Source organism: Equus asinus, chromosome 3 (genome assembly GCF_041296235.1).
Source record: "Equus asinus isolate D_3611 breed Donkey chromosome 3, EquAss-T2T_v2, whole genome shotgun sequence".
Classification (NCBI taxonomy): Eukaryota; Metazoa; Chordata; class Mammalia; order Perissodactyla; family Equidae; genus Equus; species Equus asinus.
In genome coordinates, this window is record NC_091792.1 from 2173537 (window position 1) to 2198233 (window position 24697).

The window sequence follows — 24697 nt, forward strand, 5'->3', positions numbered from 1 at the left end:
GATCAAAATACACATGGAAAGCATAGTCTAGTGGTTTGAGGTTCAGACACAAAGCCAGGAGATTCTGTCACTGATTTGCTATGCTTGGAAAATGTTCCAACTTTGTCCTGCCTCAGTTTGCAAATTTATAACATGGGAAACATAACACCAAGAGGGCCAAATGGAGTTCAATGAGCTATCGGCCCTGCATAGAATCCTGATCATTTTAAAAGTAAAACAAAACAAGCAAAAAGTCCAAGTCTCCCTCAAAAAAAGACGAGGGTCTTTATAATAAACTATATAATACCATTTTGTTACTCTGAGTGTATATATATCCTGTAAGTTAACATAGATTGTAACTGGGCTCTCCAACTATTTCCATGACACAATCAAATCACTAGAACACTTTTCTAATTTTTCTGTGAGAATAAAATCACCTTTTGACGAGGAGGATTAGAGGACCCCGGGGTAAGCTGGGTGTTTATGCCCCATCAATGTTCTCTTCTTCCAAGCAGCTTTCTAAACTGGCACAGACACTCCAAAAACATTTCTTTCACCATAGTTATTGATACCAGCAGTGCAAAGGCACTGGGTAGTAAGTCCCACTCCTCATGTCCTGCAGCACTGGGGACAACATAAGTCTGTAATCTTCTCTAAGACAGACCCTACGATAGCTCATATTTGATTGGGTCTGTACCCTAGCTCTTTCCAAAGTTTGTTTTTTTTTTTGAGGAAGATTAGCCCTGAGCTAACATCTGCTGCCAATCCTCCTCTCTTTGCTGAGGAAGACTGGCCATGAGCCCACATCCATGCCCATCTTTGTCTACTTTATATGTGGGAGACTGTCACAGCATGGCTTGACAAGCGGTGCCATGTTAGCACGTGGGATCTGAACCGGCAAACCCTGGGCTGCTGAAGCTTAACCGCTGTGCCATTGGGCCAGCCCCCAAAGTTTTTAAATTATACTTAAGTTTATTTACCTATTACTGTGTGAACAAAGAAGGAAAATTTCTAAATACTTTCTATTACAATTCAGAATTTTGATTTGAGACCAATTCATATTTTTTAAGTGGACCAACACTTTACATTTTTTAGGCAATCTGTCACCCTATTCCCAACCCATCACAACAAACAGTGAATGCGAGAGGGCCTGCACTGGTGCACTTGTTTAGGAGAGTGTCTGCAAGACAGCACAGCACAAAGAAAAGTCAGTCAAGCTGAAATGTTCAGTTCAATGATGTGTGGTCTGTCCTAAGCAAATTATAAGAAACATGAATTACGAAAATTCTTTATCCCTAGTTTCTATTCTACTAATCAGAAGTTGAGGTGATACAGTGACCATATTTTGATCAAAGAACCCAAAAATACTCAAATTTTATTCTTAACTACTTCTATTGACCTTGTAAGGTTCCTATGATGCATCCATAGAGAAGGCAGAACAAGGCAAGATAATCCTTTAGTAGCTGGGGCTTTGTCCCCAAATCTAATGTAGAACTCTAAGGAGATTTGTTTACCTAACACAGTTCTGTTTTCTTAAGCCAGATCACCTGAACGAGTCAGTTCTATCTATTTCTCCTGACTTTCACCTAGAATCACAAGTCTTAATACTATGATGCAAAGAAGGTTAGACTCATTTCAGCAAGCTAGGGAAGAGAGAGTAAGGAAAAGCGCTTACCCATAGAATCCCATAATGACCCCAGAATAAAGTTTAAAAAATGAAGGACTGTTATCTTTTACCAAGTCGCAGAAAAGTACTATATTAATGAATAATAACAATAGTTGACGTAACCTAAATGGTAGCCCTCCCAGAAATATGTCTATATCCTAATCCTTGGAACTTGTGAATGTTACCTTATTTGGAAAAAGGGTCTTTGCATAAGAGGAGATTATCATGGATTATCCAGGTAGACACAAAATCCAATGTCGAGTGTCCTCATGAGAGAGAGAGACACAGAGGAGAAGAAGATGTGAAGAGGAAGTAGAGATTGGAGCAATGTGGCCATAAGCCAAGGAAGCCAAGGAATACTGACAGCCACCAGAAGCTGGAACAAGCAAGGAAGGATTCTTCCCAGGAGTCTCCAGTGGGAATGGGTCCTGCCAACACATTGATTTCTGACTTCTGGTGTCCAGAACTGTGAGAGAATAAATTTCTGTTGTTTTAAACCACTCAATTTGTGGTAATTTGTTACAGCAGCCATAGGAAACTAATATAGTTGGTTACAAAGATGCATGTGACATCAGGTGGCTTGTTTTTCTCCATCATGACATGACTATAACAGAGCAATTCCTCTTTCCTATTTTTTCTTTAAATGATCTTTATTTAGACATAACTTACGTACAATAAAATACATTCACTTTAAATGTACCATTAGAAGAGTTTTGACAATGTAAACACCACTATAAGCACTGCCACAATCAAGAAATGGAACATTCCCATGATCTTAGAAAGATTCTCTTTTTCCACCTGACTTATTTCATTTAGCATTACCCACAAGGTCCATCCATGTTGTCACAAATGGTAAAATTTCATCTTTTTTATGGTAAACAAAAAAACACACAAATACAGACAACAGATTGGTGGTTACTAGAGGAGAAGGCAGATGGGGAAAGGCAAAAGGGGTAAAAGGGCACATGTGTATTGTGATGGATGGAAACTATACTCTTGGTGGTGAACACGATGTAGTCTATACAGAAGTCAAAATACAATGATGTCTACATGAAATTTATATGTTATAAACCAATGTGACCTCAATAAAAAATTAAAAATAAAGTGAATAAAAGGTTCTCTTGTTCCCCTTCCTAGCCAATCCCCATAGCGTACCTCTGGCTCCAAGCAACAACTGATCTGCTCTCTATCACTATGGATTAAATTTGTCTTTTCAAGAGTTTCAAGTAAATGGAATGATACACCATTCTTTTGTGTCTAGCTTCTTTTACTCAGTGTGATGTTCTTCAGATTCATCCATGTTGCTGCCAGCATTCCCAGTTCATTTCTTCTTATTGCTGAGCAGTATTTCACTGAATGGATATACCATGATCTGTTCACCCACTCATCTGTTGAAAGATATTTTGTCCTTCAGACTTTTGCTTTTTTGTGAGGAGGATTGGCCCTGAGCAAACATCTGTTGCCAATCTTCTTCTTTTTGCTTGAGGAAGACTGGCCCTGAGCTAACATCTGTGCCAATCCTCCTCTATTTTCTATGTGGGATGCTGCCACAGCATGGCTTGATGAGCGGCGTGTAGGTCCATGCCTGGGATCCAAACCTGAGAACCCCGGGCTGCCGAAGCAGAACGAGTGAACCTAACCACTATGCCACTGGACCAGCCCTCCTTTAGACTTTTAATAGCTAAGCACAGTACAGTATTTGACCAGGAAAGCCATGCACATATTTAAAATAAAATTTCAGAAGGAAATAAAGAACAATATAAAGTCCCAGGTTTTGAGGAGTTTCATATTCTTAAAACTGTCATTATGTGAGAACAAATGAAAATCTGTGGGCATAAAGTAATAAAGAAGAACATTTAAACATGAAAGTTAGGATCTGGCTTTTGTCTAAGACGTATGGGGCAGACTTGAGAACATCCAGTCTTTATCATGATGATTTTGAAGCACTTAATCTGCATTTGACACTGAGGTAAATGCTGTAAAAAAGACAGACATGACTGCTTTTTTATGGCCTATCACCTAAGACAGACAATACCAACAAGTGACAAAGCGTCTAGCTAGTGGGTAAACCAACACAGGAGCAGAGAAAGTCCAGTTAGACACGAAGAACACACTGAGGTCAGATGCCTTGACCAGACTGCCTGTAGAAGAGAACTCAAGTTTTCACTGGTTCAGATGCTAGAGCAGAGAAAATCAGACTCTCTCTTTAGGAAATCTGCAAGGAACTCAAAAGTAGGGTATCAGTCATTCTTCATATGACACTACCTTTTCATCTGAAGTCACTGTCTGAAATAGCAACCTATATTCAAAACTTGTCACCTTAAACCACAGTGCCCCACTCCTGCCCTCCAAAACTGTTTTATAAAGAAAAATAGGGAGAGTACTCTCCTTGCTCTCTAACGGATGCTTTTACTACCGATCTCTCCAAGCTCATCTCCTCCACGTCTGCTCCCACGAACCCTCTGCCTCTGCTTTCTTCATCTGCTTGTGTATCAAAGCCTTCTTGCACATGCTATTTTCTCTGCCCTTCTATCTGGTCCACTTGGATGATACCTATTCATTCTTTAAGAGTGAACACAAGCATTATTTCCTTAGTAAAACTTTTCTGACTTCTCCTGGCTGTGAAGTACTCTGTCTACCAAGATAACTTGCATAGACCTCTTGAACATACTTATTAAAAAATGGTATAGTATAATTGCTTGTTATAACTCTGTCTACTCACTAGCCAGCAATCTCTCTAAAGGTTGGGATTTTATATTTTTACCTTCAGACTCACTAGCACCTAGCCCAGTGTCTGAAACATAAATGTGCTTAATGAAGAAGTATGGAATGATCCTTGAGTAGATAAATCATAATTTAAATCATAACTGGTCATCATAAAAATGCTATACCTGTTCCACAGGCAATGCTTACTGATAATAATATCCAATAATCATTTAAGTAGATATAATAACACTATTCCCACTGCTGCTCCTATTAGGAAACACTTAGATAACCTGTACTATATCAAGTGCTGTTATAGATAGTTCATTGATTCTCCCCACCATCCTAGAAGGTGAGAAAACTAAAGCACAGAGGGGTTAAGGAACTTACTCAAGTGAGTAAATGGTAGAGTTGAGATTTACACACAGCAGGTTGGTCTCAGAGCCCATGTCCTTTACCACTACACTATACTGCCTCTCAGGGCTTAATAGCATGGATGGGAAACCAAAAGACAGGGTCTGAGCTCCAGCTATACTATGTGACAGGCAGTGGTGAAGAAACTGCTCTAAGCCTCAGTTACCAAACCTCTAAAATGCCATAGCCATTTACTGCTTCCCTCCCTGACATTAACACCCACTTCTTCCTATGATAACTTACAATTTTCATTTGCGGTTCCATCTCTCTCCTATACTTCTCAGTTCATATGTTCTGCCTTGAGGAGTGGAAATGTGACTCAGGCCTTTGTCAATCACCTTCCCCGGGCCACAGCAACTGTTTTTAAACTGGTCTTACTGAAAATTTCAGGACTTCCACAGCAACCCACAAAAATGGCTTGCTCCTTTCCAGAAGACTGAGAGGATATGAAGTCAGAGTCGTTAGGACCATTGTGCCATTATTAGGGGGAATCTGGAACTCTTACAACTTATTAACTGTATGATCAGGGAAATTACTTCACTTCGTAGATTGCTCACAGGAGCCTAAGTTTCCTTACACATCAAATAGTAGTAAACTACATCATAGAGCTCCTGTAAGAGAGAAATAAGATAATCATTGTAGAGTGCTTACACACGTCCAGCACAAAGTGACTGCACACAACTTTGGCAATTACGTTGTTAGCATTATCGTTATTTTTGTTTAGTCCTTCTCCTTTGAGGTCCTGAATAATTTAGGATAAAGAAATCATTTCTATTTAGGCTTTGCATTTGCACAGACTTGGAATAGGTGTCTAAGAAGGCGAAGATGGAGCAAGAACTCACGAGCCCCATAATCCTCTTTTGTGGTACGTATAGTTTGGATTTCTTCACTCCAACTATTTTATGGGAGGATCCACTCTCTGTAAGTATATCAACAGATTTTGGTCAAAAGGAAACCAGTTTTGCCTTTTTCTTTGTCTGGCAAAGAGAAGGGACTGGGTTCTCCGGTTGTAGTTCGATAAAGATGCCAGTAAAGAAAGAAATCCCCACAAAGCCAGCAAGATAGTAATTAATGATAGGGCTCATTGAACTTGGAAAATTTAAAGCAGCTCATTCTCTCGAAAGACTGTGCTTTTGAACAGCATCTATCACAAAGGCAGACTCTGGAATACTGTTGCTCAAAGAAAGCAAGTGAGAAGAGGCCTATCAGAGGCCAGTTCACAGTTCACGCTACACTGTGGTCAAGGCTCCTGACATCAGAAGACATGTTCTGTAAACTTTAGATCATTCACTAACTAGGGCCAATAACCTTAAACATATCTATGAAAAGCTCGTAGCAAAGTAAATAGAACACAGCATTTAATAAATACTGCATCCCTTCCTATCCCTTGTTTATGAATGATATGATTGTTTTAAATTTAAAAGCGCCCCACTTACAGAATGTCCCAAAACTCTTGAAATTGCTGCTAATGTCATTAACTTATTTAACTCTTTATATATCGTTCCCTCAGTAAATACCAAATGTGTAGTACATCCTATTAAAAAATGTTGAGAGAGCTCATTTAAATAGAGCGCTCCTAAAAAAAATCTGTCAATTAATTATAGACAGTTTTTCAAGGCTAACATTTAACAAGAGGAAAAGAAAAGTTACCATTTCACTGACCATTGGTCTTGATTAGTTTCTATTAAAGTCAGTCAGTTTCCGTTAATAAATCTTTTGGTAGAATTGTTGACAAGTCATTTGCTTTTGACACCATAGACAATAATCACGTATGTGCCAAGCTATACAACACAAATATTATTTCAAGGCTTTTTAATATTCCCCAAAAAGCCTTTAAGGATATATTATCATAAGACTAAGAATAAGCAAAAACAGATCTCTCCGCCAGGGCAAATATCTCTTTCGCAAGGAAAAGACACAGAGCAGGGACAGTCGTCCCCATCTCAGGCTGAACAGCTCTTCAGGTGAATCAGAGGTGTGCCTCCTGACGCTGCAGAGAGGGCCTGCTACATACTGATGATGTGACCTTCCATCCGGAAATAGCTTCAAGAAATTTTGGCCAATTAGCATTTGAAAGAACTTCTAACCTTTAATTATGCCAAAACTAAAACAGTTTTGGAGAGCGCAGTGACGTCCAGACAAATAATTTTAGAGGACGCCTTTGGACAAGTAAACTTACTTAGGTATCTGGGGGATAGCTTTGCTATTCTGACAAGTTCAGTGAGCAGACTTGCTCAAATTTTAAAATTTTATGGGGGACACATTTGGCTTATTGTATGACAGAGGAGGATATCTGACAACTTCCACTCTCGATTCTGTTTTCAAACAAAGATAATTTCTCCCATGTTTTATTTTGCTGTCCACTGGGGCTCAAAGCAAGTACTTGTTCAAGCAATAGGTCAGATCCAACCTTGCTCTCTGAGAAAAGTTCTGACCCTGCCAGCAATTATGGCTACAGCCCACAGCCATGCAGACATAGGATCATCCTCTGCTCAGTCAAAAATATCTGTCTTTCATTAAAACGTTAAAGCAGTATTTATCATCCTTGACAACACTGGCAATATAGGTTTTCCAACTATCTCATCCCAGATGACCACTAGAGAGAAAGTGTAAAGCCACCTTTTCTGTAGCACAAGTCTCCAACTTGGTGATCTTCAGCACCTTCTTAGTTAAAACAGTTTCACACCTAAGTTCTAGGGACTACAATCTGGTGAGTCAGTTCTAGGCCTTAATATTATTTAAAGACTATATTATATGATCAATTTCTACCCCAATGGATCACCCAATCTTCCAGGAGGAAAACTGAATCTAATACACTTAAGAAATCAGTTAGATGTTAAGCAGTTTGGGTGATTTACCAATAAATGAGCAAAATATTCTAACATCTTACTGCTGATATTTTTATATTGGTCTTGTTTCCTGTGACCTTGCTAAACTCACTTATTAATTCAGAGTTCTTTTGTGGATTCCTCACAATTTTCTACATAAACAACCATATCATCACTGAACAGAAATACATTTACAACTCTTCCTCCTCCTCCCTCTCCCTCCTCTTCTCATTCTCTTCTTCTCCTCCTCCTTCTTATAATCTTTATGCCTTATATTTCTTTTTCTTCACCTACTTTATGCCTGCATTTATATATAAATATGCCTATGATGCTTGCATTTTTATATACTAGCAGCCAACAATTGGAAAATAAAACACAATTTTATCTACAACCATATTAGAGCATAAGATACTTAGGAACAAATTTAATAAAAGAGCAAGAATTCTACATTGTAAACCATAAAATATTGCTGAGAGAAATTAAAATAATACTTAAAAATTTGGAGAGAGGGGCCAGCCCCGTGGCCGAGTTCATGCGCTCCACTTTGGCGGCCTGGGGTTTTGCCAGTTCGGATCGTGGACATGGGCGTGGACATGGCACTGCTCATCAGGCCATGCTGAGGTGGCGTCCCACACAGCACAACCAGAGGCACTCACAGCTAGAAGATACAACTATGTACTGGGGGTCTTTGGGAAGAAGAAAAAGAAAAAAAAAACTTGGAGAGAAACAACATGCTCACTTAATGGAAGACTCAAAATTGTTAAGATGTCAGTTGGCAAATTTGTCCACAGATGTAATGCAATCTCAATCAGAATACTAACAGACATTTGTAGAAACTGTGAAGCTTATTATAAAATTTATGTGGAAATGCAAAAATGAGGATAGTTAAAGCAACCTTGAAACAAAATAACAAAGATGGAAAACTTATATTTCCTAACTTCAAGATTTGCTATAAAGCTAGAGTAATTAAGACAGTATGTCACTGGCATAAGGAGAGAAAAATAGATAAATGAAACAAAACAGAAAGTCAGAAAGAGACCTATACTTAAATGGCCATTTAATAGTCAATAAAAGCACCAAAGCAATCCAACGGGTGAAGGAAAGTCTTTTAAACAAACAGAGCTGGAACAACTGGAAATCCACATGGCAGAAACTGACCTTGAATACCACATACAAATATTAAATTGAGAGAGATCAAAGCCAACATAAAGTAGAAAACTGTAATGCTTCTAGAAAGAAAACACATGAGAATATCTTCATGACTTGGGAGGAGGCAAAGGTTTCTCAAAAAGGACACAAAAAGCAATAACCATGAAAGACAAAATTTAATACCTTACACTTAATCGTAAACAATAATTTTGGCTCAACAAGACACAGATTAAAAAAATGAACAGGCAAGCCAGACTGGGAGAAAACATTTGGAAAAAAATGAAGCAAAGGATATTTAAGGAGAATATAGAATAGAGAATATGTAAAGAATGTCTAAAAATCAATAATAAAAAGAACACTCACTTAAAAATGGGAACAAAAAACTGAACAGATACGTATGTCACGATAAGAATGCCCAATAAGTACATGAAAAGTGCTTAACATCAGTGGTCACCAAGGAAATGCAAATTCCATCTACAACGTCATCCCACTTTCAACTCACTACAACGACTAAAAGTAACAGAAGGAAAACGACAACCGCTGGCGAGGATACAGGGAAGCTAGAGCTTGCAGACACTGTCAATGGGATACAGAGGAGCTAGAGCTCGCAGACACCGTCAGTGGGATACAGAGGAGCTAGAGCTCGCAGACACCGTCAGTGGATACAGAGGAGCTAGAGCTTGCTGACACTGTCAGTGGGATTCAGAGGGGCTAGAGCTCGCAGACACCGTCAGTGGGATTCAGAGGGGCTAGAGCTCGCAGACACCGTCAGTGGGATTCAGAGGGGCTAGAGCTCGCAGACACCGTCAGTGGGATTCAGAGGGGCTAGAGCTCGCAGACACCGTCAGTGGGATTCAGAGGGGCTAGAGCTCGCAGACACCGTCAGTGGGATTCAGAGGAGCTAGAGCTCGCAGACACCGTCAGTGGGATTCAGAGGAGCTAGAGCTCGCAGACACCGTCAGTGGGATTCAGAGGGGCTAGAGCTCGCAGACACCGTCAGTGGGATTCAGAGGAGCTAGAGCTCGCAGACACCGTCAGTGGGATTCAGAGGGGCTAGAGCTCGCAGACACCGTCAGTGGATACAGAGGAGCTAGAGCTCGCTGACACTGTCAGTGGGATTCAGAGGGGCTAGAGCTCGCAGACACCGTCGGTAGGAACGTGTAAGGTACAACAGTTTGAAGAAATGTCTGGTGGTTTCTCATAATATTAATCGTATGCCTACCCTATAAGCTATCAGTGTTAATGCTACATATTTATCCAGAGATATGAAAACGTTTGCCCAGAAAAGAGACTTACAAGAACATTCACAGCAACTTCTGTTAAAACAGCCAAAACCTTGGAAATATTCCAGGAGTTCATAAACACAAAATTGCTAAACAAACTGTAGCATGTTCATAAAATGGAATACACCTCAGCAATAATAAGGTATGAGCTATAATACATGAAACCACAGAGATGACTCTCAGGAAGAGTAGGTGAAAGAAGGCTTACACAAAAGAGTATATACTGTTTACATCCAATTACATAAAGTGCTAGAATAAGCCAAATCAATTTAAGGTCAAAGAAATCAGAAGGAAATTTCTAGTTTGATGGTGGTTACCGAATCTTGATGTGTATTTGGGTTACACAGGTGTACACACTTGTAAAAACTCATCAAACAATACACAAGGTTTTGTACTTCACTGAATGTAAATTTTACCTAAAAAGAAAACATACTGAATTCTAGTTAATGATATACATGCTGACAGATTTCGGGATGAAGTGCACTCATACCTGCAATTTACTTTGAAATGCATCAAAATAGTAAGATGGGTGAATGAGCAGATAGTGGGATGGATAGATATGTGATAAAGGAAAAGTTCGCAAAGCGTTAATTGTAGAATATGGGTATATTGTACAATTCTTTCAACTTTGCTATGTTTGAGATTTTTAATAACAAAATGCTACCTAAGAAAAAAATTAAGTTAAGGTGATATAAAGACATTTTCAGATGACCAAAATCTGTGAGAATTTGTCAGCATCAGACTTGCATTAAAAGAAATTTTACAGAAAGTTTTCCAGGCTTTGGGAAAATGATACCAGATGGAAACCTGAATCAAAAGAAAGAAATTAAGAACTCTGAGAGTGGGAAATACGTCATTAAATGCAGAAGAATTTCTTCCTCTTTCTCAAGGTCTTTAAGGAAATTGTTTAAAGCAAAAAACAACAATGTATGATATATGTAAAAGTAAATATAAATTTTAAAATGAATGACAATACCCAAAGGATGGGAGGAGGGTAAACAGAAATATATTGTTAATAGATTCCTACATTATATGTGAATTGACATAATGTTAATTCATGGAAGATTATGATAAAGTAAGGATGTATATTGTAATCCTTACCAGAATCACTTAAAAAAAAGAAAAAGAAGCATAGCTAAAAAATGAAGACAAAGACAAAATAAAACCACAGAAAACCCTCTGAGCCTCTTGGGCGGCCTGACTCCAAAGGCTTCTGCAATTGTAGTTCTTTTACGTGTTGACACCTCCTAATTTACCAACTCACTGGTTTCTACTTTTCAAACATTTCCCAGCAGGAAACTGTACTCATTCACTTCACTTATATTTCATCCCTCTTTTGTCTTTTACTGGTATAGACAATACCACAGAGCAAAATTCAAAGTGTTCCCTTGAAGTCAGTGCGAATCCTAAAACCGAATCTCCTGCTGAGTTTACTGAGGTGTTCTCACTCAAGAAACTGGTTAGTTTAACAGGAGGCAAAATAATGAGTAACGAAAAAATGCTGTGACAGTTGACCATTGGGGCTATACACAGATAATTTTTTTAAGATAGAAAGTTCTCATAGGTTAAAATAATTTCCAACACAGACAACTCATATCATTCTCAGATCATTCTATTAAAAAAACCAGTCTTTCAAAAGTATATAATTTTTTACCTCACTAGTAAAATTAGGAAATGCAGATATTTCACCTTTTCTTTCCAATGTGTTACTTTCTTAAAAGTTAAAAAATTCCTTTATTCCCTTTCACAATGACCCCATCCATTTAACTCAAAGCACAGAGGAAATATTATCTTCCTCCAGGAATAACTTAACTTCTTATATCAGATAATTGCAAATTAGCTGCCCACTGGCCAAATTCAGCCCATTATTTTTGTTTGTTTGGATCATAAAAAAAGTTTTTAAAAAACTTTTTAATTACTTGAAAATGTTTAGAAATTCAGAGATTTCACGTGAGAATCCAGATTCTGATTCTTTAGAAACTTTGAAAGAGATGGCAACAGCAGGACACACTCTCACATGGTAACAACGGACTGGAGCGGAGTATTGGCTGCTGCTTTCCAACGTGTCACCTGCTCTCCCAGGCCAGCTGTTTCAGCTCAGTACACTTACTCACGGAGACACCCAGCCTGGACTCAGGAGAGTGCCTAATCTGTTACAATCGCCCCATCCCAAGCCCAGGCTCCTCTTCTTCCTCCTCACTCTGGTCCTTACTCTTCTCCTCTCTCTCTCTGAATATAATGCATCTATTACTTCACTAAATATTTCAACTGACGATGCATTTGGCTAAAAAAAAGTGTCTCTAAAGGAAAACAACAGGTGTGCATTCTACATCAACATATTTACACACACTCTGACCATCCTTTTTGCACATGGACATTGAAGTAGTTTCCTCTCCCCAGTAAGGATTTTATTTTAATAAACACAGGGTTTACTTTACTCTTGACTATTATTCGGGAAAATAGCATATAATGAAGTTTGAATTTAAACTTTACTAAATTTTGATTTTTTTTCCTGAAGATAACTGGTAATGAGGGTGACTCAAAAATTTCTTTCATCAATAATACAGAGGTTAAACATGTTTATAATTGTTGAAAGGATTAACACTGCGTAATTAATTATTTCTCTCTTTAGAAACTGAGTATAACTAATAATATGAAATTTAGACTTAAATTCAGTACTTACTTATATAAAGAAGGTGGCAGGCAGAATCCTCCAAGATTCCTGTCACCTGGGTATTCAATCAATCACTATCTAGGTACTGCTGTGAAGGGACTTTGCAGGTGGAGTTAGGTTGCTAGTCAGCTAACCTTAAAATAGGGAGAGTGCCCGAATCATCCAAGTGGACCCAATGCAATCACATGAGCCCTAAAGTAGACAAGCAAAGCAGAGGGGTCAGACAGACAGCGTGGCAGAAGACAAGGAGGCCAGGTCAGAGATTTGAAGCCTCAGGAGGACTGGGCCTGCTGCTGGGAGCTTTGACGATGGAGAAACGGGGCCGCGAGCCAGGGAATGCTGGTGCCTCTAGAAGCTAAGAACGACTCCATCCTACAAGTGCATGGAACCAAATTCTACCAACACCCAGAATAAGCCTGGAAATGGGTTCTCCCCAGCGCCTGCAGAGGAAAGGCAGCCCTGCTGAGAGCTCGATTTTGTCTTTGTTAGACTTGAAGCATAGAAACCAGCCAAGCCCAACAAACTTCTGACCTACAGAACTATGAGATAATAAATCTGTGGGTTTCAAGCTGCTAAGTTCGTGACAATACGTTACAGCAGCAATAGAAAGCTAATATCTTGTTGGTGAAGGGGAAAAAACTCTTTACACAAACCCTAACAAGACTAGCAACCATTAATTTACGAAGTCATAAGACACTTCACAAATTGCTGGAAGCAGCAATAAAATCTAATTTAATGCTGCCTCAAAAAGGAATCTCATCAGTCTCAAATCTTGCGTATTCCCCAAAAGTGCCTATTTTCCTGACTGGCCCTTTGTGGGCTTCTGGGAATCGTGTTCTTGGAACGTGCTAACTGTAAGAGTGTTTTGCCCATCTGAGGCCTTGAACCACTCTAGCTTGTCTAGATAGTTTGTGCAAACAATGTGATTTATGTTGAACACCTGCCTTCCTTCTGGGGGTCTGGAGCATCTGTAACTGACGTCAGTCACCCCTCAACAAAAACCCTTCACCCCCCGGCTCAGGCCAGATTCTTTAACAGGCCACGCTTTGCACATGTTGTCATAGTTTGTTGCTGGAGGAATTAGCACATCCTCCACAGCTCTCTGGAAGAAGCCCAGAAAGCGTGCCTGCTCTCCTCCAGACTTTGTCCTATTGCTGATTTTGCTTTGTACCCTTTTGTACCATTTTGTTGTAACAAAATGAGTATGATGTAACAGGAGTACAATGACTTGTGAAACCTGTGAGTGCTTCTGGTGAATCACCGAAGCTGGGAGTGGTCTTGGTGACCCGACACATCTGAGTACCCACCACCTCAGCCACAGTGACTTACTAATACAAAAGAGAACACAAAATATCACACTTGCTATAATCTAAAAAATTTTCTCAAATTTTTACTAACCAAACTGTGGTGGGCAGAATTCTAAGATGGTTCCCAAGATTCCTGCTACCTGATGGACACCTTGCATAATCTCCAAGATTACGACTATGACAGATTTTACTCCCATGATCATGTTATGTTATATGGTACAGCTGACTTTAAGAAAGGAAGATTGTCCAGGTGGGCCTGATCTTATCACACGAGTCCCTGAAATCTGGATCTAGAGGGTAGAGTCAGAAGAAATAACAGAGATTCCAGGCATGAGCAAGACGTGATATGAGGGAGATGACTCTCTATTTCTGGCTTTGGAGATGGAGAGGGCCACATGGTAAGGAATGCACATGGCCTCTGGGAGCTGAGAGCAGCCCCTGGATTAGAGTTATCACGGAAGCAGGGACCTCAGTCCTACAACCGCAAGGAACTGAATTCTGCCAACAACCTGAATGAGCGTAGAAGCAGATTCTTCCCCCAAGCCACAAGAAAGGACATAGACAATTTGCTTCCTCTAATCAGTCATTTTTAAAAAATATTTCCAAGAAAATAATAAACAAATTACTAAGATAACATTTGCATCATATTTTCACCAAAATTCATTTGTTTGGGAAATAAAATTATGGCACACGATTAAAAGGAAGATAATAGGGTAATAGAATTCAAACCGCATGACTAAACTAAAAACATAATTAATTCATTCAATAGTTCATTTAAAACACATTAACTATATGCAAACTCTCATGCTCACAACTTTTGGGATAGAAAAATGAAAGATTACAGTATGCATGTCAAAAGATGTAAGGTCAATCAGGGAAGGTAAACCACATCTTCCTTAACTCTAAAATTGCAGGCAAACAATTATAAGCTAAAAAGAGAATGGTACCTTACGACTAGAAAGATACAATGTAATAATGGAATTGGGAGAAGGAAAATACAATTTTTGCTTTGGTTCAGTGGTATGGTATAGATAGAGACAGAGGTAAGTGAATTACTTCAAGGAGAAGGTGCTACATATTGTGCCAAAGATTGGAGAGACATTGTTGGGCAAAAAGACAACTCACTCTTCACAGTGTATTTCAACTCTCTGGGACTCAATCTCCTCAACTAAGTAGTATTGGTAACAATAAAAACTACTTGCACAATTTAGACACTATTTGGAAATAATTTAGAGAGTTAGATTGAAGTCAGATCCTATGCCTATAAAATGCATTTTCTTCACATGCAAAAAAATGGCAAGCCATGGGGCCGGCCTGGTGGCGCAGCAGTTAAATTTGCACGTTCCGCTTTGGTGGCCCAGGGTTTGCAGCTTCAGATCCCAGGTGCAGACCTACGCACTGCTTGTCAAGCCATGCTGTAGTAGGCGTCCCACATATAAAGTAGAGGAAGATGGGCATTGATGTTGGTTCAGGGCCAGTCTTCCTCAGCAAAAAGGAGGAGGACTGGCAGCAGATGTTAGCTCAGGGCTAACCTTCCTCAAAAAAAAAAAAAAAATGGCGAGCCACCAAAGGTTTTTGAACAGGCAATGGATTGATCTTTAAAAAGATTAACACGGCAGCAGAAAGTAGGAGTGACTGGAGTATGGAAGGACTAAAGGCAGGAAGAGCAGTTAGGAGAGTGTGACAATGCAACAGTCAAGCCGTTTGTTAATGAAGTCCTGAACTGAAGAACACAGAGGACAGCAGAGATGTGAGAAATATCAGCAAGGTTGTATTAACGATTCTTGACAACTAATAGGAGCAATGGTACAAGAGAGGAGAAAGCAAAAGATTCCAAGCCTAAGTGAAGAGCACCTTTTGGTATTATTTTCTGCCTTTAAACAAAACAAGTAAAATAGGAAGAAAAATATACATCAGTTATATAAATCTCTAAGTTACTTGACTACATTGTAATAATTTCAAATGCATTTTGGAACTAGGTCTCCTGAAGGCAAAAAATATATGAGAGCCTCAACTTCTACCATCAGGTCATATTCTAAAATAAGAATATCTACTGTCTATTTGTGATGACTATGACCTGTGGCTCATTAGCCAACTGTGGAGCACATTCTGGAATGTGTCCAAAATTCTTCGGAGTTATCCAATTCAGTGAGTAGGCATTCTTTAAGTAGGGGCAAATAAAACTCACTCATCTGAATAAACCAGATCATGTTTTCCATGCAGCTAGTGAACAGCTGCAGACATAGCCTGCTTCCCACCAAAGTCTCCACGGATAACCATGCATGACCTCTGCGATGCTGATGGTTCTCTGGTAAATTTTCAAAACCATAACCCTAAAAACACATGACAAACATTTTATTAAGGAAACATGCCTGCGCTACGCACTCTGCCTTCACTTGCAAATTTAAGGATGATGCAGAAACTTTACTGCAAGTGCCAAAACTCTGCTGTCTGTCTATGAACTGCACTTGCTGCCACGTCTACAGACTAAGCAACAGTAAACGCTCTGAATAACACAACGTGAAGGGGAACTACCTCCCAAATAGCACCTAGACTGAGGAGGCAGCCGTGTCCTCACACCTGCTTTAACGGGAGGGATGGAGATGTATCTCATTATACTATTCTCTGGAAAATATTTATGAAAGGAGTTGAGATTTAAATTTCTCCACTTTTCAGTTTCTTGAATCTGGCTTTAGGGTAGCAATTAAATTGAGTCACAGGCACTAAATATGAGATGACCTCAAACAAACCTTCCAAATGTTGTACTTTTTTTTTCTTGAAACCTACCGGTTCCAGGAGACTAATTTAATTCCATGCCTCTACATGTCCAACAAATAATTCTGATCATTTGACTGAAACTGGAGAGACATACTGGCAAGCTTGAACTCTGGCACAACATATAAAGCCAATGAAAAGAGAGCAGCATTCTCCAAAAATTAATTCCTCATATTCAAGTTTGAATAGAAAATGGTGAAGGAGTTAACTCTTTCAAAGCAGGTTAGCAAACTATCTACACAAATAACATTACTTTATAAACGACTGACTCGATAATACCTCCAGGTCATAGCACAAAATCATTACTTTCTGTTTGGGTGAATTCTCAAAAGGGTTTTACGGTCATTAAAATTATAAAAAGAGAGATTTCTGTTTGACTCTCCAGTTGGATCTGAAACCTTAAGACAGTCTTAAGCTATAACATATTTGTAATACCAATTACTACTACAACGTTTTAGTAGAATATTGCTTAGTTCAATGATATTAAATCTGTTATGAAAAAAGTTAGCGAGCAAATTGACATAAGACTCTTTAAGTTTCCGGTTTTCATGTCTCTATTCCCTATCCCACCAATTTTATGAAAGATTTAACATTTTCTTCAAAATATAAATCCAGTAAGATATATGCCTTGAAAGATATTCAAGTTCAGAAGTGTAGACAATCAACTACATGTAACTGCCAGACAAGCAGCCTCTTACAGTTTTGAACAGTCAGAGGCAGACAGACAACTCAGACGCCTGGGTCTCCAACTGCAAGCCCATCTCACCAGACTCCTGTGGGCTCCGTCAGCCCTTCTCACGGTGCAGGGCGCCTGCTTTCAGCAGCAGGGAGAGAGGTGATCTATAAGCCACAAGAACATCTTCTCACTTTCCATAAACAGGTTATAGAACTAATGACAATTGCAGCACATCAACTCCACACATGAAACCTGCTCTGATATTGGAGACTAATGGAATCCAAATGTGTGGAAAGTCAAGTCATTTTCAACAGAGCTAATTAGACAGATGGATCAGATAACAACTTGGAACTGAACCTGACAGAATCATTTCTAATCAAAGGCAGTAAGTGCTAAATGTTAAATTTTGCAACGAACAAGGAAAATATTGAATTTTAGTGTATTACCAGAACGATTAAAAAAATAGTACTTTATTTACAAAAATGTTTAAATACATCTTACTTGAAGAAATCACAAAGACCCATAAAAGCTACCGTATGTTGTACTTTAAATAAATGAAAAAGACTATTAGGAAATGTAAATAGCATGAAAGACAATATGAAATTTGCATTTAATCTTATTCATATTCATCTACCTACTCAGAGAATTTGCTTCCATTTACAACATTTTATCCTCAAGAAGACATATACAAAAGCACTGAAGAAAGCAGACTTGTTACACCTTTACACTGTTGAAACTATTGGTGTTCACTGCTATGAGACTTATCATCTCTAAAGCAAGGATAAAGGATGACTAACACAGAAAAGTAAAACTTTTCATGAGCTAATGGATTCAATCTCACCGGCAAAGCACTACCGACTGTATTATACAGTACAACTGAAAGTGAAAAAAGTAAAAGATACACTTGAGGTAAAACGACAAAGATGGAAAAGTGTCTTCTGAGTCACTTTCTTCCGTCTCAATTCCTTTAGTAGGTAAAGGAAGGACATACACAGGCATAGAAGGAAACGTGGAGAGCAGAAGGAACACTGCAGTTACTGCCGTCCTGATGACAGAGAACTTCCTCAGCTGTGGCTGACAGAGTCCGCTGAACGGCTGGGAGCGCCAGACCATGGTGCCACCAATTTTCAGGATGTAGAGCAAATCTGTTCGTAGCACAGCTATGTCCGTGAAGACCCTATTCTACCTCTGGTACTTCTGGATATTCCCTTAACACTCTACCCTATCTTCATAGTGCAAACTCCTTCCTTTCTTCTGACCCAAGTACCCTAAATGAATAGTGAATAATTTTCAGACCTTTAGTTATTTTTCAGTTAGTGTGAATGTTGGTTTAATATTTCATTCCTGTTTTTTTTTTTTTTTGAGGAAGATTCACCCTGAGCTAACTACTGCCAGTCCTTCTCCTCTTTTTACTGAGGAAGCCTGGCCCTGAGCTAACATCTGTGCCCATCTTCCTCTACTTTATGCATGGGACGCCTACCACAGCATGGCATGCCAAGCAGTGCCATGTCCACACCTGGGATCCGAACCGGCAAACCCTGGGCCACAGAGAAGTGGAACGTGTGAATTTAACCACTGTGCCACTGGGCCAGCCCCTCACTCCTGTTTTTTTTTTTTTTTAAGTACTTATATGATCTCTAAGATTTCTGTGACAGCCAGCCTCAAAGATGATCCCCAATGACTCCTGACTCCTGGGATTCACATTCTTGTGCAGTCTCCTCCCACACTGAATAGAGTTAATAGCTGACCTCTGTATCCAAAAGGATACTGCAGAAATAATGGTGCGTGGCTCCTGAGGCTAGGTCATAAAAGGCATTGCAGCTTCCACCCTGCTTTGTCCTGTCTCTTAGATTGCTCACTTGAGAGAAGGCAACCACTACGTTGTGAGGACAGTCCAGAGGACTGTGGAGAGCCCTCAAGGTAGGGAGGAACAAAAGCCTCCTGTCAACAACTGGCACAAGATGAGTGAGCTTACCTTAAACACAGACCATCCAGCCCTAGCCAAGCTTTGAGAGGACTACAGCCCCAGCTGATATCTGACTGTGACCTCATGATATCCTGAGCTAAAACCACCCAGCTAAGCCATTCCTGACCCAGAGAAACTGAATGAAATGATAAATGTTTATTGTTGTTTTAAGCTCCTGTGTTGAGGTAACTTGTTAAGCAGCAATAACTAATTCATACTGTTTCTTCTTATAGAAACAGAGAAATATAAACAAGTACGTCACTAGATCAAGCATCTTCATTAACAACATAGTACTGTTGCTATATGAGGGATTCACAACTCAAGCCAAGTAACTAACTCAACAGGCTTTTAAAAAGAATTGAAGTACAATTTATACGTGTGAAAAGCACATACCTTAAGTGTCTATTTCAGTGAATTTTGACAAGTTTTGCAAGAACACGTACCACGTAACTAATACCCTGATCAAGAAGTAAAAGATTTCAATTACCTCTAGGCTATTTTGGATCAGTTCTTGTATTATCCTCTCTCCGTACCAGAGACAAGCACTGTTTTTATATCTATCATCACAGATGAGTTTTGATCGTTCTAGAACTTTACAAAAATAGAAGAATATACTCTTTGTGTCTGGCTTCTTTTGCTCAGCATAATATTTTTAAGGTCCATCATGTTGTCCTTGTTTTACAGATAAGGAAAAGGATTAAGAGACTGTCTAAGGCTGGCTAGCTGGTTAGTGGCTTTTTCATCACACATACTGCACTGTAAATCTTTATACAAATTTAACCCCGGCTGAATTAAAAATAAAGTTTTTTTTCATCGATAAAGATGTGGCTACAATTGGCTTTAATTTAAATGTCAACTAGCTTTCACAGAGAATTTGTTTTAGCATCAGTGGCCTATAAATTAAAGTATACATTTAAACAAGTGAGAAAACAGTGATATGTTCTTAAAAAAATAAAATCAAAGATTTGTGAAAGGCAAAAATTATAATTATAAAAAGATAAGGTTAAGCTATTTCTAAATATCTAGGATGGTCACTTTTATTAGCTATGGTTAGATTAGAGTTTTCTCAAGAAGCAAGAAAGGCAAGGGTACCCTTGATACCTGCATCTTCATTTCAGAGCCACCTAAAAGTAAATAATTTAAAGTACCAAGGAACGTACATTTACTCAATTAATTTGTTTTGCTTCTATTAAATTACTACCATTTAATTTAGTAAGATACACATTTTTTTCCTCCCTTGAAAAAGGTTTATTTTCATCTATAATATAGCAGTGATTGAAAAGGACTAATAAGAATATTTCTTCAACTAGGATGGATAATTACAATGTGATAAAGACTCATGGCCAGTGTTTTTCATTGGTTTATGATAAGTTACTTTATTCATTAAAGGAATATTTTTCATGATTTTAAGATAATTTAGGAAAGTCTGTGAAGAAGTTCATTTCACAGTATATTTGTACTAAAGTTCAGACCACACTCTCTCCTTGCCAAGAATGCCTGAGATGGAAGGCAAATCTACTGAGTCACGGAGATAACTGCGCCTAACCCGCACCACTGGGTCCCACCCAGGCCGCGATTATGACTTCTCTACTCCGCACACGGCCTTCACTGCACATGGCACCTGTGCCCCGGGAATACCCAGATCCTGTGAGAAGCGGCCATGCACTCCTCTCAGGAAAATACTCTTGATCTCAGCTACAGAAAGGCTCACTTAGTACTGAAAAGATCTCAAATTTTCACATATATCCTCTTCAGGAATTTCTTGGTCAAGTACTTCAGAGAACACCTCCCTCACAAAAGCTGAACACTGGACAACGTCAACGTTGAATTTCCACGAGGCCTGTGAATTAAATTTCCCAAACGAAAATTTGCACCTGGATTTTATCATTAAACAAGTAACAGAAGAAACCAAAACTCTGCAGTTTCTAGTTAAAATGCCTTTTTGTTTGCCAGTTTCTGCTTTTCATTTAATCGTGCTGACATTACACAGTACCTCACGGGTTTCCTTTCTCGAAGCAAGTCTTCTAGACTCCGTTCACAGTGCTCAGCCACCACCACCAGTCTCTCTGAGTAAAACAAAGCAAATCCACTTTATATTTGATTAATACACATTTTAATAACAAAATAAGATACCCCTCTAAAGATATTAACATATAGTACACATGATAATTTAAAAGAACTTTCAAACTCTATATTAACTACACAATTACCATATATGTAGAGTAACAGGATAAACGTGTAATAAAACAATACATGAAACAATTTCTTTTCATCTTGTGTTTTTCACTAGTTTCTCCCATGTGCATCAGGAAAAACAGATGGAAAGGTTTACCTTCAGAAAAAAGAAGCAATCCTTCTTCTGACACAGACTAGGAGAAAGGAAAGCTTGGACGAAGATATAAAGAAATTCTGAAGTGAAGAGGAAATTGGGAGCTAGGGACAAATTGTCTTGACAGTCTGGTTCAAACACAAGGTCTTTGAAATTGAGTTCAGAAACTTGACAAAAGTAGAAATGTTCTGAATCATGACTATGGAGAAAAAGCAGAAAATTGTTTTGGGACTGTTTGTAACATCATGGGGCCTCCCGAGACTAAGTAACAATACAAAATTTTGGTGGGCACAATCAATATTATGACATAATTTTTATTTTACAACAGATCAACTGTCTAAGAATAAGACAGTACAGTTCCAAGGGTCAGGCCATGCATTGTTTTCCTCATCAGTTATCCCTAGTGACTAACACATTTTCTGACATGGTAGCAGATCAATACTTTTCTAATGAATGAATGTAAGAGGAACGAGAAAAAGTACAACTGGGCTTACAAACAGTTGGGGATTTGATAAGGTTATTTTAGGAGAGATCAAAGGTTTAAAAGAAATTGGGGTACTTTCAGTATCTGTGCAAAATGGGTTCTAAGTTAGATAAGGAAGAAGTTAATACAAAACACAGATGCCAGACTAAGACAAGATAAGGAGGTAAAGGTGCAAAGAGATTGGGAATAGTGAGAACTACAAAGAGATTTAGTGGAAGGGAAAAGTAGCTGAAGTAGAAAAATGAGGTGGAAGAAGATGGGCAGGGAGAACTCAAGGATAGGAGGTCCAGGAAAAGGAGAAGCTCCCAGTAAGGATGGGCTCAAGGTGCGGTCTTGCCTAGAGGAGAGATGAAAGCCGATGTTAGACAGGCAACCACGTGAGCTGGGAGGGCAGGAGACTGAAGGACTCCTAGCGATCTCAACAGGAATCCAAAGAAAATCAAATTTGAAAGAACATTTAATGAGAAGGAGAAGGAAAAAGAGAGTAAGAAAGAAAATCATGAGATAAAAAGTCTAGCTCTTCAATTCGATACAGAAAAGAGCATGCAAAATTAACTCCAAGCACATTAGTACCACTGTGAAGTTCTGGCAGGAAAAAGCAAACCACTCTCAGGAAAACAAATGGGAGCTGCCACAATGCTCTGCACCTTGCCATTCTGTCAGTTTTCCTTACACCTGTCTGGCTACCTCTCCTCAGTCTCCTCTACACTGGCACCTTGTCGACCCAAATTTCAATGCTTCTAGTTCTTCCATCTTTCATTCAGGGTCTTCATACTGTGTTTTCTGCTCATTTATCCCCAAGGCTAAAAATTCTCAGATTTTATCTGAAGCTCAGAACTCTCTTGTGAACTCCAGGCTTTAAAGACAACGTCCCACTTTAATAGAAAGTCACCTCAAACTCAAAAGAACCCAAAAATAACTTATACTTTGCTCCTTAAGCCTGTTCCTCTTACTACAATTTCAGTAAATGGTATCACTATCCTGCCAGCTGTTCCAGCTTGAAACTTAGGAGTAATCTCCTTTTCTCAAATCAAACAAAAAGTCCTGCTATTTCTATCTTTCAAATGTTTCCAGAATTTGCACAGTTCACTCCATCTGCCATCTGGGTTCAAGCCAGCATCCTCTCTTATTAGATTACTGCAACAATCTCTTAACTGGTCTTCTCACATTAATTATTACCCTCTAACATATTTTCATACTAAAGTCTAAGTGATGTAATAGTAATAAATAAATCTGAATATGTAACTCCCTCTCTAGCTTCATTTCCTGTTATTTCATCTCTAGCTCACCAACTTTCAGTCACCCTGCCTTCCTGTCCGTATCTTGTGTTAAGGTACCAGCACACGGGTTCCCACTGTATGAAAAGATCTTCCCACTCTCTTCTCCCAGTTAACTCCTATCCTGAAACAGTGGTAAAGAGCACAGACTATCCTACTGCTCATAAGGTTTACTATTCATTAGTGATGTGACTTTGGGGAAGTTTGCCAACCTCTCCGTGCCATAGTTTCCTCTTCTGCAAAATGAGGAAAATTATAGCACCTACCTCATAGAGTAGTGGTGAAGCTGAAATGAGTTAAGATATAATAAGGACGTGAACCATGCCTGGCACATAGCGATCACTCCCTAAGTGTGAGCTATTATGATTATTCATCCCTCAGTTAAGTGTGACTTCCTCAGGAAACTTTTTTCTGGGCCCCCAAGTCAATTTCCTCCTCCTACAATATAATTGATTCTACACTGCACTTTTCTTTTGTAGCACTTATTTCAACTCTGAAGATTTCTATGTTTTTATTTAATATCTTTGATCTCCTCTAGATAATGTTTCATGATGGCAGGAACAATGTTGGTCTTGTTAAAAATGTATTGCCATAGTCTAGAATGTCACCTCAAACATATAACCACTTCATACAAAAATACTTGTTAAATGAATCAACTTGAGCAAAGGCATGATGTAGCCATTAGAAATGAATAAGTCTCATGTGGTGACAGTCATTATCTAAATAGACATCTGTCCTGTGTAGAATATTATATGCCTATGTTGTAAACTAGGCATAATAATACCTCAATAGTGCTGCTTTTAACATAAAACAAAAACATCAAAACTTATTAAAATATGTATGCTCCATTAATTAATGATTTTAAATTGGATATTCATAAGTCTCCATATCTATGAGAGATTTCCAAAGTATTTGGCAGTAGCCTAAAATTTGTCATGCTTAAAATTATTTAGAAAAAAAAAATTTGTCCGGCTTCTTCTGGAAAGTCCTTCAAAATATCATAATCCAGAGTTTGCCAAAGCTTCAGGATTCTATGGAATTTTGAAGCATTATTTTAATACAGTAGAGCCATAATCCTTGGCAGAATATCAAAGTCTCTCCCAGAGGTAATGGAGTGTATACCAAAACAATGTTTCCAATATGAACCAGTTTTTTCAAGAAATCATTAGAGAGTCCTCATCCTGAAA

The 24697-nt window shown here is 38.8% G+C and overlaps 1 protein-coding gene across 6 annotated transcripts in view; it reads right to left on the bottom strand.

Annotated features, from left to right (window-relative positions):
* TBCK (TBC1 domain containing kinase) overlaps positions 1-24697 on the bottom strand; it is a 196946-nt gene that overhangs the window by 158687 nt on the left and 13562 nt on the right. For 3 of the 6 annotated variants that reach the window (XM_014839107.3, XM_070504538.1, XM_070504536.1), the window contains one exon: positions 21414-21486. The exons of 2 other annotated variants lie outside the window; for them this stretch is intronic. In XM_014839107.3, the coding sequence (XP_014694593.1) occupies positions 21414-21486 (73 nt within the window). Of the gene's footprint in view, positions 1-21413; positions 21487-21752; positions 21949-24697 lie in introns of all 6 variants that reach the window. One more of the 6 variants, XM_070504537.1, reaches the window with a different exon arrangement.